The sequence below is a fragment of the Equus przewalskii genome, chromosome 22, assembly GCF_037783145.1.
Source record: "Equus przewalskii isolate Varuska chromosome 22, EquPr2, whole genome shotgun sequence".
Taxonomy (NCBI): domain Eukaryota; kingdom Metazoa; phylum Chordata; class Mammalia; order Perissodactyla; family Equidae; genus Equus; species Equus przewalskii.
Window position 1 is genome coordinate 24,790,551 of NC_091852.1, and position 21,047 is coordinate 24,811,597.

At 36.9% G+C, this 21,047-nt stretch overlaps 1 protein-coding gene across 6 annotated transcripts in view; it reads left to right on the forward strand.

Moving 5' to 3' along the window:
* JAK2 (Janus kinase 2) overlaps window positions 1-21,047 on the forward strand; it is a 136,287-nt gene that overhangs the window by 27,537 nt on the left and 87,703 nt on the right. For 4 of the 6 annotated variants that reach the window (XM_008525246.2, XM_070589991.1, XM_070589990.1 and 1 more), the window contains exon 3: window positions 16,972-17,217. In XM_008525246.2, coding sequence (XP_008523468.2) covers window positions 16,995-17,217 — 223 coding nt within the window. In that variant the 5' untranslated portion in view covers window positions 16,972-16,994. Of the gene's footprint in view, window positions 1-14,416; window positions 14,548-16,971; window positions 17,218-21,047 lie in introns of all 6 variants that reach the window. The other 2 variants (XM_070589989.1, XM_070589992.1) reach the window with 1 other exon arrangement.

Below are 21,047 nucleotides of genomic sequence, written 5' to 3' on the forward strand. Positions count from 1 at the left end.
GTTCTTAAAAATAATCAAGCTAAAGAGACACGTTTGGGGTGGCCTGTTCTGATCTCCCACATCATCCACACTGTATTTACATCAATATTCCATTCTCATGACCTCATTCTGAATAAACCTTGTTATCACCTCAAATAAGTCCATCTGTGAAGTTGTAAACTATTAATTATACCAATCTCTGGTCCCATCCTCCTGCTTTTAGCTTTCTTATTGCACATCTATGTTCTTGGTCCTGTCCCTTCCTGTTCACCCTATGGCAAACACCTTGCTACTTTGTTTTTCACCTCTTTCTTTGATATTGTCACTGTCTGCCCCCTTTGGTAGTTTAAGAATATACTTTAGCTTATTTTTATATTCTCCTTTGATCTTTGACTATCAGCAACTACCCTTTTTTTCTGCTTTCCACATCTAACAACCACCTTTCCACCTTGATTTTCTTATTTCATGATTACTCTTAAGTTTTTTCCTCCAATGCTTCATTTACTTTGGTTTGAAAAGTCGGATCACACAGAAGAGCTTATAATGCAAAACAATCCAGCTACAATTAGAAGCCCTATTCTTCCTACTTTAGTCCTTTTCTCCAGAGGGTGCCAGTTTTGACTCTGTTAACTTCTGATAGTGCAATCATGTTTTCACCTATACCTCTGTGTCCCTTTTTCTTTCCTTAGATCACTCATTTCACTCTTTTATTTCCTATTTTGGCTATCATTGTAACTTAAGGTATAATATATTTATAACTTTATTTCTTGTTCCATTAACCACAGGCAATATTTATTGATTTCTCACTTTTTAAGATTAATGCCTCTCTCCCAGGCTTCTCTTTAGCTAACCTCCTTGCTTTTGCCTCTCAGCCTCTAACATTTGTATTTTTATATTAAGATTAACATTTACATTCTGTTCAGTAACCATACTTAACACTGTAGTGCTTTGCAGGTGATTCTAAATTAGAAAAACAGTAACAGTGCTTGTATTGAGGATTGTTTGTTTCATGTCCTGTATTGTAAAGTTTTCTTCCACTGAAATTGCCTTCTTTTCCTTTCACTGTTTTCCTTTATCATGTCCTCTGTGGGTAGTTTTGTTTTGAACTCCATCATAGCAAGCAGTCTAACACTAACTTTTTTCTGAAGTCTTTCTTCCACAGTCCCTCTGCTCCTGCCTGGGCTGAATGTGCTTCAGCCCTGCTGCCCAGCTGTTATCATACAACTTAACTTCACTACTTTCCAGGGTTGAATCTGTTTTCTGGAGTTGATGTCATCTTTTTTGATTTACTCCTTTGGTTTGGTGTGCTATATCTTAAGAAAGTAACTTCTTAAATGCTGCTTTTTAAGTAAACTGTGAATCTTTGCATGTTTGAAAAATGCCTTTATTCCGTGGGGTGAGAATTCTAAGTTGAAAGCCATGCGTGAGGTTAGAAAATTCAAAATAATGATATAAAATGGAAAGGAAAAGTTATCCTTACCCTTCAGATCCTTTTCCTACAGGTAGTCTTTTACTAACTCTTAATTGCCAAGTTCAGTGGATTTTTTCCCCTTCTGTTTCTATCTTATTTAACTTCTTCATATTACTTGATAACTCTCCTCATGAAACTCTTTTCTTTCTTTTTTTTTAAGGAAACTATTTTTATTAAAATATACATACAGAAAAGCACGCTAATCAATGTATTTTTATGAAGTAAACACGTGGTTTTTCTTCTACTTCTGGCCATTTCTTTTCAAGATCTTTGCTATATTCCTGTTTCTGCCCCCCATCCCTAACATGTCTGGCTAGCCCTTAAATGTTATGCTCGAGGATTTGGTATCTGATTCTCTTCCCTTCTTACCTTATACTTTATATCTTAGATTTGGGCATCACATATGTTGATGATTGTAGCTACTGTCCTTATGCCTCATGACTCTGAAATCTGTAACAAAAGTACCTAATGTTCTCCTTAGCCTTCATAAATCTAGCTGCCTACAGGATATCTCTATGGATTTATCATAGGTAGCTCAAATTGATTATGTGCCCAACTGCATTCATCATTCCTCCCCAAACTATCCTTGTTCCATATGTTCTATTCTGTGAATTATAACACTGGACACCCAGCCTCTCAAACCCCAAACCAAGCAATTATTCTTAACTCCTCATCTGTCAAACTGATTTTAACAAATCTTCCTTTTAATTATCTCATAGGTGCTTCAGATTCTAAATATTATCTAAAATTCACCTTTCCTTTCAAACTTACTCTTCTCTATCTTGGTGCTTAGCACTGCTTTCTATATATCTCATCATTCAGTCAGAAATCTCAGATTCAAGTTAGATTCCTCTCTTTCCCTTGTGTCCAGTTGGTGATCAAGGTAGATTTATGTAGAACTCAGCCCTATCATTTCACCTTGTATATTCTGTTACAGTTTCTGCAACATTTTATGTATTGTTTTATATCTGATACCGTTTTTTTTTTTTATAATAGTTCCTGAAAAGTAGATCCAAATTCTTATTCACTGATGATTTCTGTTAAAGACAAGATGTTCCCCTTGCCATTGACAAGAAGCTCAAATTGGACTGTCCTGCCCTTGTGCAATTCATGTTGTGTAACTTTTGTTGGCTGTACCCATACTTGGATGTTTAGTTATAGTTTAGGGAGGTATTGCATTAGATCTAATTGGCCAAAAGTGAACCTGAAAGTATGTTTGGATAGCCAGATATCTGGTAGAAGTAGACAGACCTAAAGGAGAACTGAGAAGAGATAAAAACAGCAAAAGTTTACTTGTTTTGATGCTAACAGGTATCTGGGGAAATTGTTTAACATTTCTTTAGTTTCTTCTAAGATCAGGCATACTTTTTAAAGTTTTATTGAGACATAATTCACATGCCATGTGATTCACCCCTAGCCATACATTTTTGTTTTAAATTGAAGAAGCAAAACTAGAATCTATATGAACATGAATAGTGAGAAATTGTGTTTAGATATCATTCCTAACAACTTTAACAATAGGTTTTGTACATTTCTCAAATCATTCTCAACTTTTTAGGTTTACTAGTTAAGGGTGAGGGATTATGGAGAAGACAACCATTTGTCTTCGAGAGTGGAATTATGGACAAAGGACAGAAAAAAAGGGTTTTCCGTGTTATAGATTTTCTAGTCATAACCTTTTTCTCACTAGTTTCTTGATTTTGAGCTAAGCCACCACCTGAGGTCCAACAGGCTTTCACAGTGAGTCTGTTTCCATGTTGGGCTTCAGCAGTTTGTTTTTGCCTCTTTTATCAGGAACTGCTATAATTACTAATCAGACCTCAGGATTAAAACTGCTGAGAGAATGCCTTTTTGAGTACATTTCTTTTCCAAAATAAATGTTCTTTTGTGTGAAATCCTTTTGATTTTAAACTCTTCTTGACTGGGTTTGCACGTAAGCAGTATTTAGCGTAAATGTGGCATAGGGTATCCTGGAAGGGCAGCAGTTCAAAGAAAAGATTGATTTATTTACTAAGATGTTCTAGGTTGCATGAAGAGTTGAAATCTGGAGAAGTGCATCAGTTTGGATTTGGTTTGGCTGCATATAACCAAAAATATAATTAATGGTGGATTTATGTTTCTTTCATGTAAAAGAAATTTGAAACTAGATTATGATGGACTTGGTGACTCCATGGTTGTCAGGAAATTAGTTACCTGCCATCTTTCTCTTCTTCCAACCTTTGCACTGACTTCCTTCCTCAGGGTCACCTTGTAGTTGCAAGAGGACCATTATAGCTCCAGCTGTTGTGTCTTCATTGTAGGTAGCCTAAAGGAGCAAGAGGCAAGGGAAAAGTATGCACTTTATAGCATCAGCAAGGAGTGGAATTGTTGGGGCATAGTGTGGATGTATCTGTAAACTGCTGAACAGTTTTGCAAAGTAGTTGTTCAGTTTTGCATTCCCACCAGCAATGAGAGTTCAAATTGCTCTACAACTTTTATAACATTTGGTATTTTCAGTCTTTAAAAATTTTTCCATCTGAATGAGTGTGTGATGGTATCTCATTGTTTTAATTTGTATTTCCCTGATGATTAGTCATATTTAGCAGTTTTTCACATGCCTTGGGCAATTTTATATCTCCTTTTGTTAAGTTTGTTCGTGTTGTGCCCTCCCTTTTTTTTGATTATTGAATTATAGGAATTTCTTCTGTATTGTAAATACGAATCCTTTGACAAACATATGTATTACACGTATTTTCTTCCTGTCTTGTCTATTCATTTTCTTAACAGAATCTTTTGATGAATAGAAACTTTAAGTTTTGGTAATTTCTAATTTATACTTTTATTCTTTTATGGCTGGTACTTTGTCTTGCCTAAGAAATCATTATCACTCTAAGATGTTCATTTGGCCATATGCATGGTTCTATTTCTGGACTGTCTAGTCTGTTCCATTCATCTAATTGTATATTCTTGTGCTGATACGCATCTATTGATTACTGTAGTTTTATAGAAAATCTGGAGATCAGGTAGTGTAAATCATTCAACTTTGTCCTCTTTAAAAATTGTTTTGGTTCTTCTGGGTCCTTTGCATTTCTGTGTACATTTTAGAATCAGCCTGTTAATTTTTATAAAAAAAGACTAATGGGATTTTGATTGGGATTGTATTAAGTTTGTATATCAATTTGGGAAGAGTTGACAGGTTAGCAATGTAAATTCTTCCATTCCATAAAAGTTATTTAGATTTTCTTTAATTTTTCTCAAGTTTTTTAGTTTTCATATGCTGAATTAGAACATCTTTCATTAAAGATCCCTAAAATATTTTTTTTGATGCTATCATGATCGTACCTTTAAGATTTCATTTTGTGATTTTGTTGTTCGTATGTGTTTAAAAATGTAGATTTTACTTTTCAGGTACGGTAACACCAACAGAGCAGGAAACCATTGCCATTGCAAAGATAGTTGTTACATTCACAGATCCCAAGAGGAGGAGTCATGCCATGCCATGTAGGGGCACAAAGGGAAACCTGATCAGGGCTGGTCAGGAGGCAGAGAGAGTGAGGGGAAGGTGTAGGCAAGAGCCTTTATTGTGGTCTCTGTGGGATGGAATGGTAAGGCAAGGTAAGTGCATTTAGGATGGGCTAGTTTGAATAATTTCAGTGTGCTTTGGGTCACAGAACCTGTCCCTCGTTGTCCGATATCTGGCCCTGGGATGATTAAGACCCAGTGTAAGAACTTGATAGAGGAGGTGATTGAGGTTATGGGTTCTAGACCAGTTGGTTTGCATAGGAAAGGTGCCCTCACAGGTGAGTTCTTTGCTATCTCTAGGAATTGGCTAGCCATGGAAGCGGCAGTCCTTTCAGGGTCATCCAGGCCCCAAGATGTCAAAGCATCAAGAATAGAATAAAGAGACATAATTAATACAATATATAGGAATACAGTTGGTTTTGTTTTTTTGTGTGTGATGTATCCTGTGACATTGGTAAATTCACTAAGTTCTAATAAATTTTTTGTAGAATCCTCGGGATTGTCTATGTACACAATCGTGTTGTTTGCAACGAAAGACAATTTTACTTATTTTCCATCTCTAAGTCTTAAGACTTTTAGGTTTTTTGTTTTGTTTTATTTTTTAACCTAATGGCATCAGATAGACCCTCCAGTTCTGATAAGAAATGATAGTGGGCATCCTTGCCTTGTTTCTGATCTTATGGAGAAAGCATTCAATATTTAATCATTAAATGTGATGTTAGCTGAACATAGTTTATAGACGTTATTTTATTGAGGGAGTTCCTTTCTTTTCCTAATTTATTGGCAGGCATTTTTTCATGAATCGATGTTGATTTTTGTCAAGTACTTTTTCTGCAACAATTGAAGTGATCATGTGGTTTTGTTCTATTATTCTGTTAATAAGGTAAATTATATTGGTTCACCTTCAAATGTTAAACTAACTCGCCTTCCTGGGATAAACCCTACTTGGTCATGATGTTCTGACCTTTTTATATATTGCTGTGTTCTCTTATTTTGTTATGTTCTTGAGGAACATATGCCTGTAATTTTCTTTTATGCTACTCTTTGGTACCAGGGTAATTGTGGCCACATAAAATGATTTGTGAAGTATTTCCTACTTCTGTTTCCTGTAAGAGTTTGTATAGAATTGTTATTTCTTCCTTAAATGTTTGACAGGCTTTACCAGTGAAGTCATTTTGGCCTGGAGATTTCTTTGTTGGGTAGGTGTTTAATGAGGAATTCAATTCATTGAACAGATATGATGCTATTTAGGTTTTTTGTTTCTTCTTGTGTCGGTTTTGGTAATTTGTATCTTTCAAGGAATTTGTCCATTACATCTGTGTTGTTGAAATCATTGGCATAAAGTTGTCCCTTAGAACCCTTTATCCACTTACTGTCTATAAGATCTGTAGTGATGTTCTGCTTTTATTCCTGCTATTGATAATTTATGGTTTTCTCTCTCTCTTTAAATTGATCTTTCTTGTTATAGATTTGTCACTTTTATTAATCTTTTCTAAAATTGACTTTTGGTTTTATTCACTTTTTTTTAAATTGTTTTCTATATTACTGATTTCTGCTCCTCATTCTTTCCTTTCTTTTCCTTTCTCTGGTTTCTTTTTCTAGCTATTTGGAAGCTTAGATAATGGATTTCAGATCTTTCTTCTTTTCTAACATAAGCATTTAAAGTTAAATATTTTTCTCTAAACACTATGTTAGCTGTATCCCCAAGATTTTATTGTTTTTTTCATTATTATTCAGGTGAAAATAATTTCCAGTTTCCCTTTTGATTTCTTCTTTGAACCAGGAGTTATTTAGAAATATGTTAATTTTGCAATATTGGGAGGTTTTCTGGATATTCTTTTAATATAAATTTCTAATTTAATTTCACTAAGGTTCAAGAACATACTTCTTATGAATTCAGTCTTTCCAGATTCACTGAGATTTCGTTTATAGACCAGACCAGCATGTGATATAACTCATGAATGTTCTGTGTACACTTGGAAAGGATGTACATTTCTGCAGTTGCTGGTTACATTTACTTGGTTGGTGATGTTCAGGTCTTCAATATTGTTACTCCTCCCTGCTTTGCTTTCTCTCTCTCTCTCTCTTTTTTTTTTTAAGTCTTTTTGAGGTCATATTGGCTTATAACATTGTGTAAATTTCAGGTTACATTATTATATTTCGGTTTCGGTATAGACCACGTTGTGTTCACCACCAGTAGTCTAGTTTTTGTCCATCACCATACATATGTGCCCCTTTACTCCTTTCACCATCCCCCTACCCTCTTCCCCTCTGGTAACTAGTAATCTGTTTTCCTTCTTGATGTGTTTATCTTCCACATGTGAATGAAATCATACAGTGTTTGTCTTTCTCTGTGTGACTTATTTCACTTAGCATAATACACTTAAGATCTATCCATGTTGTCTCAAGTGGCGTGATTTTGTCTTTTTTATGGCTGAGTAGCATTCCATTCTATGTGTATATGCTACGTCTTCTTTATCCATTCATCCGCTGATGGGCACTTGGGTTGCTTCCATGTCTTGGCTATTGTGAATAATGCTGCAGTGAACATAGGGGTACATAAATCTCTTTGAATTGTTGATTTCATGTTCTTTGGATAAATGCCCAGTAGTGGGATAGCCTGATCATATGGTATTTCTGTTTTTATTTTTTGAGAAATCTCCATACTGTTTTCTGTAGTGGCTACACCAGTTTGCATTCTCACCAGCAGTGTATGAGAGTTCCCTTTTCTCCACATACTCTCCAACATTTGTTAGTTCTTGTGTTGTTAATTATAGCCATTCTGACAGGTGTGAAGTGATGTTGTAGTTTTGGTTTGCGTTTCCCAAATAATTAGTGATGTTGAACACTTTTCATGTGCCTGCATCAACAAAATGAAAAGACAGCCAACAAACTGGGAGAAAATATTTGCAAATCAGATATCTGACAAGGGGTTAATTTACAAAATATATGAAGAACTCATATAATTCAGCTACAAAAAAATAAAACAACCTGATCAAAAAATGGGCAGAGGATATGAACAGATATTTTTCCAGAGAAGATGTACAGATGGCCAACAGGCACATGAAAAGATATTTTTACTTATTTTTTATTTTTGTTAATTCCTGACAGAGGAGTATTAAAATTTCTAGCTATAATAGTTGTTTTGTCTATTTCTCTCTTCACATTTTTGCTTCATGTAATTTAAACTGATGATTTGCATATATATATGAAGTCTAATTTTTAAATGTTTTTTAATGATTTTTTAAATGTTCTGTTTAAGAGATGTCATAAGGTATTTTCCATTTTTTTGGAATGCTTATTCCAGAAAAATGTTTATTCCTTTTACACGTTAGCCATCTCAAAATAATAGTTGTGTATGGTGTAAAGTAGAGGTCAAGGTTCTTTTTTTTCTCCTTCTTATATGAATAGCCAGTTTACTGAGAAACATTTAGTGAAAAGACCAACATTTCTCCACCAAAATGCAGTGACATATCTGTTCTAAATTGGGTGACCTTATGTGAGGATGTTTTTTTGGTCTCTGTTCTGTTTACCTAATTGTTCATATTTATGCTAACACTAACCTGACTTAATTACTCCAACCTTATTGTAAATCTTGATGTCTAATAGTGTAAATCTCCCAGTTTGCTCTTCAGGACTGTTTTTGCTATTGTAAATCCCTTGTTTACTTTTTTTTCTTTTCTGGGTGTTTTAGTAGTTCTCTGTTGCTTCTTTTCTTGCTTTCTTCCCTTGTGGTTTGATGGCTTTCTTTAGTTATATGTTTGATTTCTTTCCTCTTACTCATTTTTTTATTTATTATCGGTTTCTGGTTTGTGATTACCATGAGGTTCCTATATAATATTCTACGTATATAGCGTTCTCTGTTGAGTTGATAGTCTCTTTAGCTTGACCTCTTTCTGTAAGCTCTGCTCTTTTATTCCCCTCCTGCTACATTTTATGTTTTTGAAGTCGTATCTAATCTCATTTTGTGTATGTCTATCAATTACCCTCTTACCATTGAAATAGGTAATTTCAGTACTTTTGTCTTTTAACCTTTATATTATCTTCATAGGTGATTGATCTGCTACCTTTATGGTATTTTTGCCTTTATCATTTTTTTATACTTTTCTTATTCCTATTTGTGATCTTCTCTTTCCCACTTAAATAAGTCCCTTCAGCATTTCTTGTAGAACTGGTTTCCTTGTGATAAACTCCTTTAATTTTTGCTTGTCTGGGAAACACTTTCTCTCTCCTTCCAATGTGAATGATAACCTTGCTGGATAGAATATTCTTGGGTGTAGGTTTTTCCTTTCAGCACTTTAAATAAATCATGCCACTCTCTTCTGGTGTGTAGGGTTTCCGCTGAGAAGTCTGCCGATAGCCTTCTGGGCTTTCCTTTCTATGTCACTTGTTGTCTTTCTCTTGCTACTTTTAGGATTCTCTATCTTTAATTTTGGACATTTTATTTATAATGTGTCTTGGTGTGGGCCTCTTTGGGTTGATTTGGTGCTCTCTGTGCTTCCTGTACTTGGATGTCTGTTTCCTTCCTTAGATTAGGAAAGTTTTCAGCTATTATTTCTTCAAATAGATTCTCTGTCCCTGTTTCTCTCTCTTCTCCTTCTGAGACACCTATGATATGAACATTAGTGTGTGTAATATTGTCCCAGAGTTCCCTTAGTCTATTCTCATTCTTTTTAATTCCTTTTTTTTTTAATCAGTTCAGCTTGGGTGATTTCCTCTCGTCTTTTGTCCAGCTCGCTGATCCCTTCTTCTGTATCATCTACTCTGCTATTGAGTCCCTCTAGTGAATTTTCCATTTCTAGTATTGTATTTTTCATTTCTGATTTTTTTTTTAATATTTTCTAAATCTTTGTTGACATTCTCACTGTGTTCATCCAGTCTTCTCTCGATATCAGTGAGCATCGTTATGAGTTTTTGTTTGAAGTCTTTGTCAGGTAGATTGCTTATTTCTGTTTCTTTTAGTTCTTTTTTGGGGGTTTTGTGGTGTTCTCTTGCTTGGAATGTATTCCTTTGCCTCATCACTATGCCTCTTTCTCTGTGCTTATGTCTGTGTGTTAGGTGATTCAGCTGTGTCTCCTATCTTGGAGAAGTGGCCTTATGTAAGAGACGCTTTTTGAGGTCTGACTGTGTGCTTCCCTCTCGTCACCAGTCCAGATATTCCAGGAGTGACCCCTGTTCACACAAGGCTACTTGTGTCCTGCTGCTGTAGCAGGGTTACTCTTACTGCAGGTACCCAGGGAGTGTAGGCTTTCCCTCCCTGGCTGGCTGTTTGTAAATTGGGTTTTTGAAGCACCAGCACCAGTAGCTACAAGGGCTAATAGCTCACTCCTCTTGCAGTTTTCCTGTTAATTGAGTCGCACCCAGTGTGGCTAGATGTTAGGCTCATGGGCTTACAGCCGTTGTAGGCCTCAGGCCTGCAAGGCTGATGTCAGCTCTCTTTGGATTGCAGCTGAGTGGGGCTAGCCCTAGGCACAGGAGCACCCAATTGTTTCAGGCTTTGGAAGGTGGGACTGATCCTCTTTGTGTCTGTTTGTGAAGGATAGGTCTTCTGCCACTGATAAGTCCCACCCCCCATAGTTCAACATAGTCCTGGCCCATGCATACTTCCCAACTCCCTTGAGTGTACCCAGTCACCCCACTTCAGAGGCTCCTACCTCTGCACCAGTGTCCCCCGCAGTTTACATGGTGTTCACACAGGCCCTGCCCCACAGAGGTAGACACACTTGCCTGCCTGTGGAGGATCAAGGCACCCAGTCTATGCAGGCTGACTAGTAGCCTGAGGGCTTGCTGTTGGGTGTGGTCAGTCCCTAGGGCAGGCTGCCTGCCCTGGCTGAACTGGATTAAATCTGCCCTCCAGTGGCTATGGCAGACCCCTGGGCTAACAGGCCAGCAGAAGAACTTCAGTGTTGTCTGCCAGTGTCTGTGTCAACACACCTGTACTAGGTCACAACAATGGCTGCCATCAAAGTCTCATTCTCTGGAGAGGTCTCACCTCTCACTGAGATGCACCCAGAGCCTACCAGGTTAGTCTCTTTTCACCAAAGGACTGTGCAGCTTTCTGTCTGGTGATTTTAGGTTGCTCTCTGAGCTGGGTGAGTTTGTGCCTGGGCCCTTTAAGGGCCAAGTTTTTTGGCTTTCGTCCAATAGCTTTTCTGAGGGTATTCCCTGTTGCAATTAATAGCCAGTGAAGCCAAATAGTAGGACACTCCTCTCAGTTCTGCTGAGTCTGAAGGATGCTTATAGTGGTAATGTGCCCCCGTTAAGGTCCCCACTTCTCCAAGGAAGGCTGCGTACCTTAGGGTGGCTCCTGCCCAGCTGGGTGTGAAGCTCTGCCACTCCCGAAGCTGGCTTTTTTCCTCTCCAGAAGGAATTTCTGCCTCTTCTGCCTCAGTGAGGACTGTCCATTGTTTTGGGGGTTCTTTTTACCTGGTTTTCAGGTCTCTCTCTGTGGTAATTTTTCCAAGAATATTTGTAATCTGGTTGTGTTCGTGGGAGGAGCTGAGTTCAGAGTCCACCTATGCCGCCATCTTCACAAGATCTCTCTGAATGCATGTTTTCATCAATCATATTTATATGTATAGGTAGAAGCTCTGAGTAGTTAGAATTAAATCAAACTCTTTTATAGTTTCCTCATTCTTTGGTGTTATGACCCTTTGATGTGTGTAAGTATAAGACTTAAAATTAAGCTTTGTCTCCTCTCAGAAGATCCTTTTAATATGAACCCAGGCATCTTTAACACCAATAAAATTTCTTCCTTTATTTAAAAAAGTGTTTTTTTCTTCTTTGTGTTCTTCTTCTTCCTCCATCTAGAGCTCTTAGAGTTGTACATTCTGGATTGATCTCTCATATCTCTCTCTCTCTCTCTTTTTGATCTAGGAAACTAGGTGTTCGTTTTGACTCTGTCTTCCAAGTTACTAATTAGTTCTTTTCAGTTGTATTATTCAGCCCGTTCATTGAATTGTCATCTTTTTTCTTCAATTTTTTAAACTATTTCCATTTTACATTTCTTTTTCACGAACATCTAAATGATGCTTTATGTTTTCAAAATATGCTTAAATCTCTCTGAGGATACCAAGTAGAATTTTTTTTTTTTTAAGTTGTCTTCCCTATATTATCTCAGTTTCTTCTGGGGTCAGTTGTTCTGCTGTTCATTTTGTTTCTCCTCTTTTATGCTTCCTTCCCCCAATCCAATTCCCAATATTTGATGATCCTTGATTATCTTTGCATATTTGTGCTTTTTGTATGTGTGTGCAGAAAACTCTTTTTAATACTTGTTGATGCCCTTTCTCTGTATATTTTAAATAGTGTCTATTTCCTCTACTTTTGCTTCTCTTGTCACATTTTCCTATCTACTATTGATCTTCTAGGAATTGTTCTAAATTTTTGATTTGCTGATTTTCTTATTTTTCTGAGCTATCATAAATTTATTCATATATAGTTTTTATTTAACTCTTTTCCATCCCTTTGGCACTCGTCATCTCTTTTACATCTATTATAAACTCCACCATATGTTATTATCATTAATGCTTTAAACAGTTGGCTGTTGTCTTTGAAAAATTTTAAAAAAGGAAAGAAAAATAGTGTGTTATAATTACCCACATGCTTACTATTTTTGGGTTCTTCATTCCTTTCTACAAATCTGAATTTGCATCTAGTATCATTTCCCTTTAATCCAGAGAACTTTCTTTAGCATTTCTTATAGTTTTGGCTTGGTGGTAGTGTATTCTCTTAGGATCCATTTATCTGAAAATATATTTATTTTGCCTTAAATTTTAAGGTTATTTTTGTGGGTTATAGATAGCCAAAGCAGTCTTGAGAAAGAAGAACACAGCTGGAGGCATTACTATCCTTGATTTCAAACTCTGTTATAAAGTGGTAGTAATCGAAACAGTATTGTATTGGTATGAAAACAGACACATAGATTAATGGAACAGAATAGAGAGCCCCTAAATAAGCCCATGTGTATATGGTCACTTAATTTTCGATAGAGGAGCAAAGAATACAAAGAATTTACGATACAAGAAAGGATAGTCTCTTCAATAAGTGGTGTTAGGAAAATTGGATAGCCATATGTGAAAGAATGGAACAAACCTGTATCTCACATCATACACAAAAGTCAACTCAAAATGGATTAAAGACTTGGACGTAAGACCTGAAACCATTAAATTCTTAGAAAACATATGGGTTATCTCCTTTACATTGATCCCGACAATGATTTTTTAAAATTTGATACCAAAAGCAAAGACAGCAAAAGCAAAAATAAACAAGTGGGACTACATCAAACTAAAATGCTTCTGCTTGGCAAAGGAAACCATCGACAAAATGAAAAGGCAGCCTATGGAATGGGAGTAAATATTTCCCTACAATCTATCTGGTAAGGTGATAATATGCAAAATATACAAGGAACTCATGCTACTAAATAGCAAAAAATCCCCAAATAGCCCAGTTAAAAAGTGAGTAAAGGACCTGAATAGACATTTTTCCAAAGACATAAAGGTGGCCAATAGGTACATGAAAAGATGCTCAATATTACTAATCATCAGGGAAATGTAAATCAAGACTACAATGAAATATTACCTCACACTTGTTAGGATAACTCTCATCCAAAAGACAAGAGATAACAAATAATGGAGAGATGTGGAGAAAAGGGAACCCTTGTATGTTGTTGGTGGCTATGTAAACTGGTACAGCCACTATAGAAACAGTGTGGAAGTTCCTCAAGAAATAGCAAGTAGACCTCTTATATGATCTGGCAATCCCAATTCTGAGTATATATCCAATGGAAGCTTAACCATTATCCTAAAGAGTTATCTGTATTCCCACCTTCATTGCAGCTTTATTCACAACAGCCAAGGTCTGGAAGCAACCTAAGTATTTGTCAGCACATGAATGCATCAAGAAAATATGGTGTATATGTATGTGTGTGTATACATACACACACAGGAATATTATTCAGCCTTAAAAATGGAATACCTGTTATTTGTGACAATGTGGTCAGCCTGGAGGGTATTATGCTAAGTGAAATAAGCTAGACAGCACCACAAATGCTGCATGATATCACTTGTATGTGGAATCTTACCAAAAAAAGAAGTCTGACTCTAAGAAACTGTAGAAAAGTGCTTGCCAGGGTCTGGGGATTGGGCAAAATAGGGAGAGACTGGTTAAAGGGTACAGATTTTTGGTAATAAGATAAATAAGGTCTGAGGAGCTAATGTATAACATGATAACTATAATTGCTAACACTGTATTGTATAATTGAAATTTTCTAAGGGAATAAGACTTAAATGTCCACCTTCTCCCTCCACCCCCCACCTCTCCCCAAAAAAAGGTAAATACATGATGTAATGCATATGTTAATTAACTCAATGGAGGAAAATCCTTTCACAATGTATACATGTATTAAACCATCATGTTGTGTACTTTAAATATTTTACAATTTCATTTGTCAATTATATCTCTGTATAGCAGGAAAAAATTTTTTTTCAAACAAAGACTATGACTTGAAAACTTAGGGCCTCACTGAGAGATCTACTAAAAGATATATTTCAGCAGGAAAAAGTGGGTCCAGAAGGAAGACAATAGAAGTCAAAATAATGGTGAGCACAAATTGATGATATTCTAGCAGATTTGCTCTTTAATGGCTAAGAATTCATTTTAGATGACTTTTATAATCAAGTAACAAAGTGTAATACAGTAAGAGAACTATTTTTTAAATTTTGTATGTTTGAACAAATTAAAATTATTTAAATTTGCATATCCATTTGCAGATGAACTTTGAAAATCTTAGTTTTGTTAGCAATTGCCAGTTTTTTGTTTTATTTTGTTTTTATATGCTGATAGTTGCATGTTATTTGAATAACTATTAACTCAGGTATTTTCTCTAATAGATTCAAATCCTTATAGTTGAATATAGAACTAAATTTCACGTTGCAATTAACTTAATAATCAGTTTTTCTTTTCTTTAATATGTGTACTTAAAACAGTACTTAGCACATAGTAAATACTGTATGAGTGTTTGCTGCATTCCCATCCTCTCCCTTCATATAGCTCTGCTTATGATTTAAATAATTACATCTATGGGAAAGGTTGTCAGATTTTCAGGTCTTCCGAATACCCATCTCATGTTTTAGCTGCCAGCTAAATTTTGGTGTAATTGCCCTACTTACATTTCTAAGTGAAAGTGTGTAAAACAGTAGTCCTTATTCTCCTTACTTTCCAATGTTAAGGGGCAAAGTCCTTTTCATTTCCTTATTTCCATTAATGGTATTATGGACTCTCAAGTTTGAAATCCTCATTGTCTTTCAGTCCTGGATTCTTCTGTATTCAGTTGGTTACCAGGTTGCATCAAGTCTTGCTCTTAGATTATCTCTCATCATTCATCTGTTGCTGTTTCAGTTCAGAATCTCACTACTGCCTCGACTATTGCAGTAGCTTTGTAACCATTCTTCACTTCATCTTTCTAATTCATCATTGACTGTGGGATGAAGTTTAACTCCTTCAGTCTGATGTTCAGAGCTTCCTTCGTTTTGTACAATATCGGGTAGGATTGCATTTATTTGCAAGTAACAAGATGTCTAGTGATAGATAGATTATTCTTGACATTCATTCATCTGCTTAAAGTTGCCAGGTCATTTATTCTCTTGGCCTTTCCTTCATGGTTGCCTCATGGTTTTAAGGTGACTGCTCTACCCTATATTCATGATCAGATTCAGGTAGGAAGAAGTTGAAGGGGAAAAAGCAAAAGGAGGCATGCCAGCTAAGTCATCCTCTATTTAAGGAGTGAATGATCCTGAAAATATCACCCAACAACTTTCACTTAAATCTCATTTGCTGAAACTAGTTCACATGGCTATCCATCTGTGGGCAAGGACAGTTTTTTGGGGTACATTGATATCTCCAACAAAATTGGGTTTCTGTATCAAGGAAAAAAGGGAAAAATGCCTACTGGCTATGTAGTTGCAATTTTGCTAGAAGTATCCATCTGAATTTTTAATCCTTTCCTAAATGGTATAAATTCTCAAATACTTCACTTAGCCCAATAAATTACTGAACATGTCTTATGCCTTTCTAGTCTTTAGCACAGTTCCACTCTCCCAGAATGTCCTTCTTTCATCCATCTAAATCTGTTACCAAAACCAAAGTGAGTTCACCTCCTGGCGGGTAAAATCAGACTCTCCACCAGAAGTAGTTATCTCACAAAGTAAAGTATATTTGCGGCAAATAGGAGACCATGAGGAATCATTTCCAAAGTCATGGCATCACTGAACAAAGGGAAGTAGGCATCTTTTATTTCGGATGGGGAATGAATATTCAAAAGGGAGAGGTGGGTATTCTCTTGCACAGGCTCAGTTGGAAAACATGTTTCCACATACACTGCAGGTTATGGTAAAAAGGCTCTAGCTCCTCCTGGAGAGGAGATCTTAGCATTAAAAATAAGGTAAAAGTCATAGGCGTGTCTCATAGCTCTTGTGGTGAGGCTTGGTCTGGTTCAGGGTGGTTGGTGCTTGCATCTCCTTAACGTGACAAAAGGGGAAAAGCAGTTAAATGCTTCCAGACCCACCCTTGAGTACCTCGGGGCAACTAGTGACAAATCCAATCCATTGTTTAAGATCAGTTTTAAATATGACTTCCTCTAATAAAACTGATCAGTTAATCCTAGCTTGAAATGTTATTTTTTCCTCTCCGGATACCAATAAGCAATTGTCAGAGTAATTTCATTTGTTGAGAAATCATGTCTACTCATGGGATCTCTTCTTTTGTTGTCTGTAACTGATATTGTTTGTTTTGTTAGTGTCACATTTATATCATAGTTCTTTACGATATAAACTTAAGTTTTATTGTCCTTATTTACAGGAAGTTTGTAACCTTGATATCTCTCTCTGTGCTTTGTATATAGTAGTAGATAATATTTAATTGGTTAATAGATTTGACAGAGTCACTGCTGTCAGTGAAGACTTCTTTGTATGTGAAGGATACCTTATCAATATCACTTTCATTTGTTACTTTGTTTTCTCTTACAGACCAATGTTCTGAGAAAGACTGCATGGGAATGGCTTGCCTTACAATGGCAGAAATGGAAGGAACATCTGTGTCTGTGCATCAGAATGGTGATATTCCTGGAAATGCTAATTCTGTAAAGCAAGTAGATCCAGTCCTACAGGTGTATCTTTATCATTCCCTTGAGAAAGCTGAAGGAGATTACCTGAAGTTTCCAACTGGGGAGTATGTTGCGGAAGAAATTTGTGTTGCTGCTTCTAAAGCTTGCGGTAAGTATTAAAAAACAGTATATTTTTCTTATTAATAGATCGTTGCTTTAATTATTACTACTCTAATACAACGTACATGTATACTGCTTTATTTTTGGTTCTTTTTATGCTTATATGGCTGGCAGGTATGTTGTCACATGCATATAAAATAAGAACATTACTAGAGTAGAATTTAAGGTAAATGTGCTTTGGGCTAGTGCGATAGACTGTTAGTGTTCCCCCCAAATTCATGTTAAATCCTATTCCTCCAGCATGATGGTATTTGGAAGTGGGGCCTTCGGGAGGTGATTAGGTCATGAGGGTGGATCCCTCATCAATGGGTTTAATACCTTTATAAAAGAGACCTGAGAGAGCTCCTTTGCCCCTTCTCCCGTCTGAGGACATAGGAAGAAGAAGAATCAGAAACTCAACCATCTATGAACCAGGAATTGGGTCCTCAATAACACCAAATCTGCTGGCACCTTGATTTTTACGCTTCCCAGCCTTCAGAATTGTGAGAAATAAATTTCTGTTTATAAGCCACGTAGTCTATGGTATTTTTGTTACAGCATTCCGAGTGGACTAAAACAAAAACTGATACTGAAGTGCGGGAGCTGTTGTAACAAATTCCTAAAAATGTGGAAGTGGCTTTGGAATTGGGTAATGGAAGAGTTTTGAGGTACATGCTAGAAAAAGCCTACATTGTTGTGAATGGAGCTTTAAAGGCGATTTTGGTGAGGACTCAGAAAGGAAAGAGGAGAGTGAAGAGAAAGCCTCGATTTTCCTAGAGACTACTAATTAATCTTGAACAGAATGTTGGTAGAAATATGTATGATAAAGGCCATTCTGCTGTGGTCTCAGATGGAAATGAGGAACATGCTATTGGAAACTGGAGGAAGAGTGGTCCTTGTTGTAAAGTGGCAAAGAACTTGCCTGAATTGTGGTTTAGTGTTTTGTGGAAGGTAGAACTTGAGAGCAATAAAATTGGATATTTACTTGAAGTAATTTCTAAGCAAAGTGTTAAAGGTGTAGCTTGACTCTTCCTGACTGCTTATAGTAAAATCTGAAAAGAGAGAAAATAAAGTCAGAATTGTTAAACAAAAGGAAGCAGAACTTAAAGATTTGGAAAATCCCTGCTTATCCATGTTGTGAAAAATGAGAAAGCCTGGTTGGAGGAGAGTGCTAAGGTTGTGGCCAAGCAACCATTTGAAAAGATTAGTATGGATCGGATATCTCAACAGAAACCAGGAGCTATTCCCTAAGAGAATGGACGAATGACCCTGAAGGCAATTCAGAAATCATTAGGGCTGCCCCTGTGCAGTGTCCCTGGGATCCAACTGATTTCAGAGGAGGAGCTGCCAGCCTTGGAGACCTTGCACTTGCTGCTGAGTGCTGGTGCATTGTGGGTGCTGAGCTTCTTGGCTGTCCCAAGTGTGGCTCTGGCAGTCCCCGGTACAGAAGGTGCGCCTCTGGAGAGTGCAGGCAAACTTTGATGGAGTAAGCCATCTCCAGTAGTGGAAATTGCACAGGCCCAGAGGGCATGCCTGCCTCCACCTAGATTTCAAAGGACAGGAGCTACCCAAGTCTGTAGGGGCAGGGCTGCCAGGAGCATTGGGGGCCTAACCTCCGCCTGGCAAAGCTGCAGGGGCAGGAATGCTGCGCTAGTGTGTCTTGTAAGCCAGACCTCTGTGCCAGGGAGCCTGGAGGGCAGAATGGAAATGTCTGTCCTATGCCTGTCCCACCATGTATTTTGGAAGTGCATAACTTGTTTGATTTCCCAGGCTCGCAGCTGGAGAGCGGTTTGCCTCAGGATGAATCATACCTTGAGTCTCACCCAAACATGATTTACATGCTATTTACGTTAGCCTTTGAACTCAGAGTTTTGAGTTGATGCTGGAATGAGTTAAGACTTTTGGGGCTCTTGGGATGGAATGAATATATTTTGAATGTGAAAAGGCCATTAATTTGGAGGGACCTAGGGCAGAATACTATAGACTGAGTATTTGTGCCCCTCTCTCCCAAATACATTGAAACCTCCTATTCCCCCAATGTCATTGGCAGTGGGGCCTATGGAAGGTGATTAAGTCATAAGCTTAAGGTGTCCCCTTAGCTCAGTTGCTTTTTCACCGCTGTGTGGCTTAGTTATAGAACTTGTCTCTTTGGATTATGAATATTTGTGTCTCGTTTTTAAGATATAGTCAGTTATGTTATAATGTGACATACATGTTCCTAAAATGCACTATGCTCTACAAAACTCTGCAGTAAAAGCCACGGGACTTACAGGAAAAATGGGGTTAGGGGCACCACACTAAAAAACTTTGTGACATTAAAATAAATAAATAACTAAAACAAGAAAAACAGAACATGTTAAATGGTAAAGAAATATACAAATGCTGCAATAAATTTGTCACTTTACCTAAAAAAATCATGTGTCCTTCTAGAAGTGGATGTTAGAAAGGTTGTAGTTTATGAATTATTGTGAAGTGATAGAAGGAAAGTTATCTGAAATCAGATGGGAAGTTGTGATACCACATACAGATGAGCTGTGGCTCATGACAGACATCGTAAACTGAGGTGGCTGAAAGATGTTTGCTCCATGTATGTTCTCAGTTTGGATTCCAGGGTGAATGAGTACCCCTTTTCTGAGACATGATATTCTCCTGGTGGAAGGCAGGAAAACATGAGGGCTGCTGGAAGCTTGAAATATTTCTTAATGCCTCTGCTTGGAACCAACACACTTTCACTTGTGCTTAGATTCCATTGGCCAAACCGAGTCAAATGACCAAGCCAATGTCAGTCATATGGGGTGGTCCTCTCGGGGATGGAGAGAAGAGTGAATATTTGCCAAACAATAATGTAGTCTACTACAGTTTGCCCTCTTGGTCACAAATATTAATTTTCTTTTGTTCAGTATTCAAAACAAACTTTCTCCTCCCCCAAGGAGGATACCCAAAGGTGTCATCCAGTTATAGCATCAGGCTCAAAATCCAGGCTCTCCTCATATTCTCTGTATCGTGTCCAGGTGTTATTCTGCTTGATCCAGAAATCTGTGAACTGAGAAACAGTTATTCTGCTGTATCTTAAACCTTGACAAGTTATATGTCAAATATAGGATATGAGATAATTTTCCATAGCATAGAGACAACAAAATCTAGACAAATTAACTATGTAGAGTTATCTTTTGGAATCCTCCCTCCTCTCTCTGAGCCCTTTGCCAGTTACTCTTCCTTGACTGTTCTGCTCAGGTACCTACTATCTTCATATATACCTTTCCCTTCCCACCCCCAAATACCCTTCATATCTAATTGTAATCACAACTTATATTAATGACTATTTAAGTATGGCTTTGATTGATAAAATAATTTACAATAAGTTATAAAAGACATATAGTTTTAGTATTGATATATTTGTATTTAATGAAGTATCTTGATTATAGTAACTTCTAACTGTAAAAATCTTTAGGGGAGATTTTTTTTTTTTTAATGGTCTTTATTCTTTTCTCAATCTCCAAAGAGTAGACTATGAAGTTAATTTTACAGCTGCACACCCCTCACCTCTGGAGGAAATTAGAAACGTTTTTCTGCTAGCTAAAATTTATTGACACTGTGTTAAGTGCTTTATGTGCGTTATTCAGTGCTTAACAATAACACTAGGGTGTGTAGGTATTGTAGTGTGAGTGCCTGATAATTAGCTTTTTTGATTGTAGTATAAGGGCCTGATGTTAAGCTTTTGATTGCCAGGTATCCGCTTCAAAGGCTTCCATCTGGAATAAACACATTGCCAGCTACACGACTAGATAAAGAGCCAGTCCACTCCACCCATGAAGTTCCTTTTTTCTGAGAGGTCTGGTT